The following is a 10,082-nucleotide window of genomic DNA, read 5'->3' on the forward strand; positions in this document are numbered from 1 at the left end:
TAGATAGATAGATAGATAGATAGATAGATAGATAGATAGATAGATAGTCATTAGGACAAAAGACAAATTCCTAGCCCTCTAGAAACAAGCTCTATCCTATATTTCCAACATCATTTCTTATTACTCCCTTCATGTGCCCTAAATTCCAACCAAACTGGACAATTAGCTGTGTCTGAAATTGACATTTCATCCCCAACTTTAGGACATAGTTTCACAAAAAGACAGAATCTCGTATCTGGGCTGCATTCCTTCCTCACTCCTTCCATTGAACACATCAATCTGTTTTAGGTGGTTGAGGTAAGACTCCCTGGAACCACACTGCAATCCATTTAAGCATAGATATAGTTACCATCTCTCTGTCTCTCTCTGTCTCTCTGTCTCTCTCTCTTCCTCCTTTCCCTCCCTCTCCCTCCCTCCTTTTCTCCCTCCTTTCTTCCTTCTCTCTCTCTGTACACAGAGTAGTACTAGATAGTGATGACTTACATGCACGAAGTGTCCTATTAATATACATTGGCTATTGGATTGATTGTTGATGTTTTAAAAATAGCTGAATGAGTGAATGAATAAATGATGAAACTTAAGGAACATTTCTTTAAAACTTTAGTGAGCCCTATAAATGTGTATTTGCCATCATGTTAAATAGAAGTATGAGTAGTATTAAATGGTATGTGGATAATATGAATTTTCATAAAGCACAGATACATAATTGAGAGAATATATAGAAGGAAGTGAGTTTTTCTGAAATAAAAAGTGGAACACAAAAGACAGAAGATGATGGCTACCATGTTATAGGGTGTAGAACTTGAAGGAACCTGAGAAAATATCAAATCCTGAAGGTGCCAAAGGGTGGCCCATGGAATCATGGGAGACCTTGAGACCCTTTCAGGGAGTCAGCATAATCAAAACTACTTTCACAGTAATACTAAGATGTTTCTAATATGCCAAATATCAATATGTATAAACTACACAGGCAAAAGCTCTTGGGGGGGTCCTTACTAATTTCAGGAATGTAAAAGATTCCTAAGACTGAAAAGTTTGAGAACTACTGGTATAGTCTGTACCTCTCATTTTACAGAGGAGGAAACTGAGGCTGAGGGAAGTTGGGTGATTTGCCCAAGGTGACATCGTTAATAAGTATCTGAAGGTGAATTTGAACTCAGGCCTCCCTGACTCCAAGTCCAGCTTTGGAAGCCAGAGCTCCCCAAAGCTGAACCCTCTCTTGTAAAAAATAAAGTTAGGCAAAATGACACCACATGAAGACCACTTCTGACACCGCAGACAACATCCTGGCAACACACCCTTTTCCCCCTAACACCACTATCCAGAGGACTCAGAACTTTGTTCATCATAGTTATTGGTGGTTGTTTTCCTTTGTTCTTGAAGAGGACCAAAATGACATCACTATGTTAGAGTCAAGTTACAGTACATCTGACAGTGGCTAATCAGACCAGAATGAGCTAGTCCATATGAACATTTGGGGAGGATTCTCTAAATTTTTGCATCTCACATTTCTCTTAAGCTACTTTGCTTTGCTCATAGAGCACAGCACCTTCTCTGATGAGGGCACACCTTGCTGAGTCATCCTGTGCCAGTGACTCTCACGTCACCCAATCAATTCCCAAGTTCTTGAGAGACCTTGAGAGTGTCTTTGTCTGACCACATGTGAGCACTTGCCTGTGTGAGTTCTCCTTAAAGTAATCTTTTTGGCAAGCATATGTTTGGCATTCAAACAATGTGGCCAGTCCATCATAGTTGTGCTCTCTGCAGTAGAGTTTGAATTCTTGACAGTTTAGTTCAAGAAAGAACCTCAGTGTCTGATACCTTATCCTACCAGGTGATTGTCAGAAGCTTCCTAAGACAATTCAAATGAAAGTTATTCAGTTTCCTGATGTGGCATTGGTATACTGTCCAGGTTTCACAGGCATACAACAATGTGGTCAGTACAACAGCTCTGCTTGGTAGTCAATCTAATACCTCTTCTCTCCCACATTTTGTTTGGGAGGCTCATCATAGTAAACACTGATTAGATACCTCTGAGCCCATCACACTATACACAGCAACACACAAGGTGCTGGGTTAGGAAGACACTTATATCATCCATAATGCATTATATTTAAAGAGGCAACTACAATGTTGTCAAGCACCACTTGATACCCAAATTTAAGGAGGTCACATACGTTTAGGAATTGTAGCTCAAGGGAAGGAAGCATGACATTTAACAAAGAATAAAAGGCTCTAACACCAGGTTCCCATGTCTCAAAAATATCAACAAAGGTAGTTATAAACCTTAATAGACCTCAGAAATCAATTAGGCACAGTTTTCTGTAAGCCTAATAATTTATGATCATTACAAGTTCATTAGAACAGAATTTACTGTGGTCATACTTTGGGGTTTCCTGATATCTTAGGAAATGTACATTCTTAAGGTCAAACGTGTCATTTTCTTTGTTCATGAAGTCAACGCAAAACCACTCAAAGTCTGATTTGAATGATTCACAAAGCATCCCATTACTTCAGCCTGGATCATTTGGAGTTTTTCCCTGTTAACTCAGAGACATAAACCTACCAGCCTTGCACCATCTCATTAAGCCTCCTGACTTTAGCATCTGTCTGGTATTAACTGAGATCAATCTAATGTATGTGTTTAAATGACCCTTGTTCACCTTTCTTTCCAATCAGCAAATAAAAGCAAATCCAGCACATGTAAGCGCTCTCCTTCCCTCCCCCACTCCTGACACACAAACTTTTGTTTGGTTTTTATTTGAGCTAATACTCTCTGGATCCTTTGGTCTATAAAATAAATTAAGCAATACTTTTAATTGCAGGCATTGTCAAGGCATTTCTCCAGTTCCCAAAACTTTAATTTTTTAGCCCCGTGGGGAAGTATGTGTCCCAAGTATGCTATCCATTTAGCAAAAATCCATGTTAAAACTCCTTGCCAATATCAATTGGCATGCCTGTCTTTCTCCAGTGAAATGAAATTTGAAATAGTCTACTAGATTCTCCTCTTTTGGTGCCTCATGTTGGATCTTCTTAGTACTTTCTAGCTCTTGGCACTCACTTACCTCCAAAATCTTTAACTTGGCCTTTAAAACCCTTCACTCCAGCTCTTTGAGCTTCTCCTTAATTCTCCTTCACAAGCTCTCCATTAAAACCGAATTGGCCTGCTTCTATGTCCGATTCCAACTCCACATGCAAGTCCTCTGACTACTATGCCCCATATCAAGTCTTCTCTTCTCCAAGCTAAACTTGCCTTGTTCCTTTAAGTCAAGCTCCTATATGGCATGGCCCCAAGGTCCTTCACTCTCTTTATTGTCCTCCTCCAGATCCTCTCCATCTTATTGATGTCCTTCCTAAGCCATGGTGCCCAGAACTGCACATGATGTTCCCAATAAAGTCTCACAAAGACAGATGACAGGGGGATTACTCAGTCACTATTCCTGGAAAATCTCCATCCTGTATAGAAAAAAAGGCTATCTAATCATAGTTTCCCTATTGTATACTTGTGGTGTTGATTTTTATTATACTGAGTTTCATGTTATTAGATTTAACCTACCAAGATCTCTTTGTATCCTTACTCTGTCATCCAGTGTGTTAGTATCCTACCCAACTTGCTGTCATCTGCAAATTGGATGAAACATATGCCTGTATCTGAGACATTGATAAAAATGTCAAACAGCACAGGGCCAAGCATAGATCCCTAGGGCACTCCACTAGAGACCTCTAGCCAAGCTATCATTGAACCACTTACAAAGACTCTTTGAGCCTGAATATCCATCCATTCTGAATCCATCTGATTATATTATCATTTAGTCCATCTGTCTCCATCTTCTCTACAAGGAGAGTATGAGATGCTTTACCAAAATGTTTGCTAAAATCTAAGAAAACCATATGGCTATAGTTCCTCCATAATTACCAACATTCCCTTCATACACTACTTTAGTAATCCTCTCAAAAAAGAAATGAAGTTTGTTCATGACATATTTTTGATGAAGCCATCCTGGCTTTTTGCAGTCATGCATGTCCCTTTCTCAATGGTTGCCAATCATCTCTTTAATGATCTGCTCTAGAAAGGAAGTTTTCCTAGGAAAAGAAGTTAAGCCTATTGACTACACTTGACAAACTCTGATTTCTTTCTTTTATTATCGATCAGGATAACTTTTTCCCTTCCCCAATATTGTGGTTTCTTTCCCATTTTCACCATTTAAGACTCTCAGAAAATAGCTTAGAAAGCACATCTGCCAGTTCTTTCAAGACTTAAGAATTTTGTTCATTTGTTCCAGGTAAACTGAATTCATCAAGGCCAGCTAGAAACCCCTTACTTATCTTGAATAACAACTCATTGTTTTGACATTTTCTGTGTCATATCCAGTGTAAAGACCATTCTTCTTTGCAGAGAAAATATAGATAAATAAGAATGAAGCAGTTTTTCAGTTCTCATCATCCCAACCTCACCAAGCATAGTGGTTACCCATTCAGTGATCCTCCTTATTTTCCCAATATAGTTTTATAAACTCTTTTTCTTAGCCATGAGCTTCCCTCCCTAGCTTTGGGTCATTCTGATTAACTTTCATTGCAGAACCATACAACACTCTTATATTCATAGTGTACGTATTTCATTTTAAAAGAAACGTTGTTTGGTAACTTTCCGGGCATTCACTTTAGCCTCCTCAGACATATACCATTTTGCTTCCTGTTTGGAATTGTTTACCTTTATATTCTCAGAATTTCTCATCCTTCCTGGGCTGACTTCCCTGAAGTATTATATTCCATTAGCTCCTACTTATCTTTTGTCTGAATCCTTCAAATTCTGTTTTTCCCCAAATCTAGGCTGTTTGTCAGGCTACCCCCAGATTTTTCTCCTCTATCACAGACTCTGAAGCTGAATGGTCATGGAATTCCCCAAAAGTTTCCCATCATTTCTATCCTAGCAATCAGTTCTTCCCTATTAGTGAGAATCAAATCCAGAAGAGAATTTTCTCATATTGGTTCCTCCTCATTATTGAAGAATGAAATGATAACCAAGGCAAGTCAATAAACAATTAGAGGATCTCTTTTAATCATAGAGAGCTCCAGCAGTTATCTGGATAACTGAAGTCTCACATCACTGACCTGTGATGCCTTGGTAGTAGGCTTGTGCTATGTTCTTCAAGCTCTTCTTTTTCCTGTCTGTTTTTCTAATCTGATGACAAAATCAATTGGTTCCCCAATTCTTTGACCTTTACCCAAATATTCTCCATCATGCTTCCTTTTTTTCTGGTTCCTGGATTTCTGCACATAAGGATACTTTCTTAATACTCCACCACCCTTTTAAAATGTTTTTAATGAAGTATGCCCATCCAGAGCCATAGTCCAGTCCCGGGCTTTATTCCATCAAATCTCAATGATGCATATGAGGTCAAATATGTCCTCTCTCCACCTTGGGTTAGGACAGTTTGCTCTTGTTCACTTGCCTAAACTTTGCTCATCGGTGTATAGAGACTATGAATTTTTCTCTTGGCTTCTTGGTTGGATATTGTCTCCTGTAAATTTGTAGTTGTCAAAACTGCTATTCCTCTTCCTTTTACATGGCCACTATCTGTAAAATATCTGGCATATACATTCTTATCAGCCATTTAGGTACATTTCATCTCTAGCCAGAAATCTGTCAACTATATTTATAAGCTGTGATGCACAAATCCAAATCTCCTTCCTAGATACCACTTTTTAGTTAGCTATTCACTTCCAGAATTAATTTTTCTCTTTTGCATCCCTTCCCATCAATGGGCAAAAATGAGAAAAACACAACTTGTACCCTTATGGTCTCCAGTTTTGTGATGAAGGAAATGCATTGGAAAGCACATTGATAATGATAAAGTTCCATAACAAAATAAGTGGCAACAATGATAATAACAATATTTTTTATTTACATAGCACTTTAAGTTTTGCAAAGCACAACTTAAACTATCCTTGAGGCAGGTACAGTAAGAATTATTATTATTACCATTTTATACATAAGAAAACTCAGGCTCTAAATGGTGAGGTGAGGGAAAGGTGTAAGGTCAATAATGGTATATGAGGGATTAGATTTGTTTGGTTTAACACAGTGTCTGGCACATTGTAAATGCTTTAATAAATGCTTCTTGGCTTGCTTCTCTAGGGCAAAATTAAAAGCCATGGATAGAAGTTGCAAATAAGGGGACTTAGGTTTGAATTAAACAAAAACTTCCCAACAGTTAAACTTGTCTAAAAGCGGGATGGACACCTTCATGAGGCCATTGGCTCCCCCTTTCTGGAGGTCTTTAAGCAAAGGTGGAATGAGCTACTTGAGTCTGCTGTAGTATAAGTTCTTGCTCAGATATTTGGTAGTCTCTGAGATTCTATGATTCTGTGACTTATCCATGGCCACAGACTTCAAAACCAGAGCATTAATCATTACATCATGATGTCCCCATTTCCTCCCATGTCCATCAGGAATATAGCCAAGCAACAGGAAAGGCCTTAAATGAGCACCAATTTGAGATCTCTCTGAGGATGGGCTCTTAGAATCGTGGGACTTCAAAGGCTTCTTCAGGTTGTTTCAACTTCAAGGAAGCTGTCATGATTTATAATGACTTCAGTGACTCCCTGTAGAAAACCACTCAGATGCAATCACCTTCAAGCATCTTCCTCCAGGACCTCAGACAGCAGCCATGTGATGGCTTTAAAATCCCATCTTTAAAAGCATCCCTTAGCCCCTGAAGCTTCGCTCTCAGCAGAGGTCTTATGATACTAGACAGTTTGACATGTGTGGGGAAAAAAATACCTTTGTGGCTATAACTCCATTTGTTTTTTCTGTCTCCTTCCTAAATTCACATGCCTTCTCTTCTCTCATTCTCAAATTGATTTTCTGATGCTGGTAGCTCAACTGTTGTTTCCCTCCCAATGCCAGATTTCCCTTCCATATATACAAAATCTCTGAATTCAAATCCCGGAAGAAGCAAATGAACAGAAATTTAACTGAATTGCACATTTATTCTTCCCCAGTGCACCCATTCTTAGCTCTCTTTTTCTAAACACTCTGTATAGCCTTCCATCTCAAGTTTGACACAGTGGAAATAAAAAGAATATGTCAGACTCTTAAAGGAGCATGCTGTTGAATTCAGATGGATGAAAAAGCAGGAAAGACTATACTAGATTTTTTTTCCTTTTCTCATTTCTTGCATTCAGAAAGAAAAAATTTGAATAAGAGGAAATGAACAAGCTGCAAAAATTTCTCTAGAAAAACCATTTAGATAAAAGAAATTCTTCCTATTGGAAGGACCTTTTTACTTACAGAAGCGATGAAGTAATATGCCCTGTTGGCTTGACACTGGCAGTAGGATTTCAAACTTGAAAGTGAAATAGAAATACATGGGGGAAATGTCCTTAGAAGAAATCAGATCATAATTTTCAAATGAAGAATTTTTCAGTGAGTGCTCTGTCCACTAACACTAATATAAAAACCCCTCTGTACCTTAGCACACCATCTTAGATGATGAGTACAGCTAAAACATTCTTCACCCTGAAGCCAATATGGTCAGGAGCCTCTTTCGATTCATTTCAGACAGGCCCTTCAGTAACAGTATATGATCTTTCTTCAAGCCCCAAATCACCTGTTCTTTGCACATCACTGAAATGTTTCTTTGTGTTTGGGGTCTGGGGGACTGGAAGTACAATTGTAGAACCAACATGCCTGCCTTCTTACCCATCTCACCTCAAGCCTAAGCGTGTCTACTCAAACTAAGATACAAACAGTCCTTCTAGCAGAATTATATTTCTTTCAGCTATTTGATTGAAGCCTCTCTCTACCTTGCCCCAAGCAAAAATTAAATAGAAAATCTCTCTTTCCTTTGCCCCCAAATGTAAAAAAAACCCTAAGCCTCAAAACTCCTAGCTCTCTCTTCTTTCATTCCCCAATGCCTGCCCCATTTTTCCTACCCCAACAGGTCCAAGCTCTACAAGAGAAGGAAGCTCTGTTTTCCTAGGTTTCAAGTGATGTAATTAAGCCCTTATGTTTCTTCCTTCTCTGCCTTTATCAGCATGAGAAATATTCAATAATTTTTCCCAAAGGGCCACAAGACTGGGTGTCTTATGTCCTGTCATCAAGGAATAGCTGGTTGTGTGATTTTAGGAAAGTCACATCACATCTCCAGGCCTCAGTTAAGTCAGCTGTAGAATTCTGGATCAGGAGATGAGAAGGAAGTACATATGTTTAAGAGGATAGTCAGTGTAAAGACATGAAATAAGGAGAGATGGAGAGTCATGTGCCAGATGGCCAGTTTGGCAGAACCCAAAGGGGAGTAATGTATAATAAGGCTGAAAATAAAGGTTAGAGCCAGATAATTAAGGACCTTAAAATCCAGAGAAGATTAGAGGGGATGGGGAGCCATTGGTGTTTGAGTAGAGCGGCACCATGGTCAGGTCTAGACTCAAGAAAAATAATTTTTAGAGCTATGTGGTGGATGGATTGTTGTGGCAAGACACTGAAGGCAGGGAACTCTGTGAATCACAACTTCTCCAATCCTTACTAGATGGTCTTTTTGTATTGCTGTGACCAAAAATATTAATCATCTTATGGTCAGTCATAGGCAATGCCCTGAATCCAGCTGGACTGGTCAGTGCATATTTACTTTCTGGGGTATAGAGGAAGTCTCTCCAAATTTGAAGGATCTGCTTGTGCCCTACTGCAATATCCTGCAGGAAGACAGGGTATTCTCCAGACCAGGGTATGCATGTGTGCGGGCTTATATTGAATAAGATAATGTGTATTTGTTAAGTGCTTATTATGTGCCAGCCACTGTGCTAAATACTTTCCAAATATATCATTTGATCTCACAATGGTCTTGTGTGGTAGGTGCTACCCTGTGACATAGGTATTGACGATCATCTGTCAACATGCAGAGTTTATCCTTTGCCCCTTAAAATCTTTAGCTTTTTTTAAGACCCATATCTTGCAGGAGGCCTTTTTTGGGCTTTTACCCTGTCCCATGCCACCCCTCCCTCCAGCTTCTAGAACTTTCCACTCTAAAGTGACCTTCCTACTACTCTGGAGTTATCTTGTATGTACTAATTTCCATATATATCTTTCCCCCTTTAGAATGTAAGCTCTTTGAGGGAAAGGGTTGTTTTTGCCTCTTCTTTGTATTAATTAGCACCGTGTCTGGCACACAGTAAGTGCTTAAGAAGGGTTTGTTGATTCATTGGATTTCTTGATATCACATGCAAAGAATTTCAGCAAAGCGCATTACCACATAACAAAATGTCTTTAAAATTATTCAATAGTCTCTTCCCTAAGATCTTAAATGACAGTTTTCAAAGATTGCACACCTTATCTAGCAAAGTAGAGAGTCCTTGGACCTAAATTTCTCCACATTCCAGTCTACTAGGGGCAAAATCCATCTCTTTAATTGGTAAAGCGAGGGATGATGCTTCGGATAGTCAATTTCCCTGAGCGTGCTAGCTCGCCTCACTACCTTCATATATTATCACAGCCAGACCATTTTCTCCCCTTTTCTTCAAAAAATGTCATTATTATCTTTCTGTCAAGGGTAGCTTGAGGAGGTAACTTGCTAAAAATTCTTTCTTTTATTTCCAAACTGAAAAGCACACTGATTAGAAACTGACTGCGTGGGCTCTCACCCAGACGTTGGTCCCTAAGAAGAAAAAAAATTATGCATATGTGTCACTCAAGAAGCAAGACACAAGCTTGGGCAGAAATTTCCAGACTGAGGAGAAGATGAGGCAAAGATCAGGAAACAAAGGGCATCCTAATGAGTCCCTTTCAAGCTAAACACAGGCTTACTAACTAATGAGGATTCTGGCAGGAACAATGATAAGGGGACTGGTTGTTTATTAAGGAACTGTTCATGTAAATTACTTGATTGATAGCCCTACAAGCAGGCTGCCTAAGATACCATCGATAAGATTGGACTTTAAGGACACAGTGGACATTAAACAATTTGGCCAACACATTCCAAGAAGCAAGATTTAAGAATCATTTGTAACATGGGTTTAAGGAAGGAAGAAAGGAAGGAAGGAAAGAAAGAAAGAAAGAAAGAAAGAAAGAAAGAAAGAAAGAAAGA

General features: G+C 39.0%; 1 protein-coding gene across 1 annotated transcript in view; it reads right to left on the bottom strand.

Annotated features, from left to right (window-relative positions):
• Positions 1–10,082, bottom strand: part of IQCJ (IQ motif containing J) — a 155,774-nt gene that overhangs the window by 109,603 nt on the left and 36,089 nt on the right. Inside the window, exon 2 of the mRNA XM_027875785.1 lies at positions 7,295–7,349. Within this exon, the coding sequence (XP_027731586.1) occupies positions 7,295–7,349 (55 nt within the window). The remainder of the gene's footprint in view (positions 1–7,294; positions 7,350–10,082) is intronic.

This window comes from Vombatus ursinus, unplaced genomic scaffold (genome assembly GCF_900497805.2).
Source record: "Vombatus ursinus unplaced genomic scaffold, bare-nosed wombat genome assembly UNPS02014810.1, whole genome shotgun sequence".
Classification (NCBI taxonomy): domain Eukaryota; kingdom Metazoa; phylum Chordata; class Mammalia; order Diprotodontia; family Vombatidae; genus Vombatus; species Vombatus ursinus.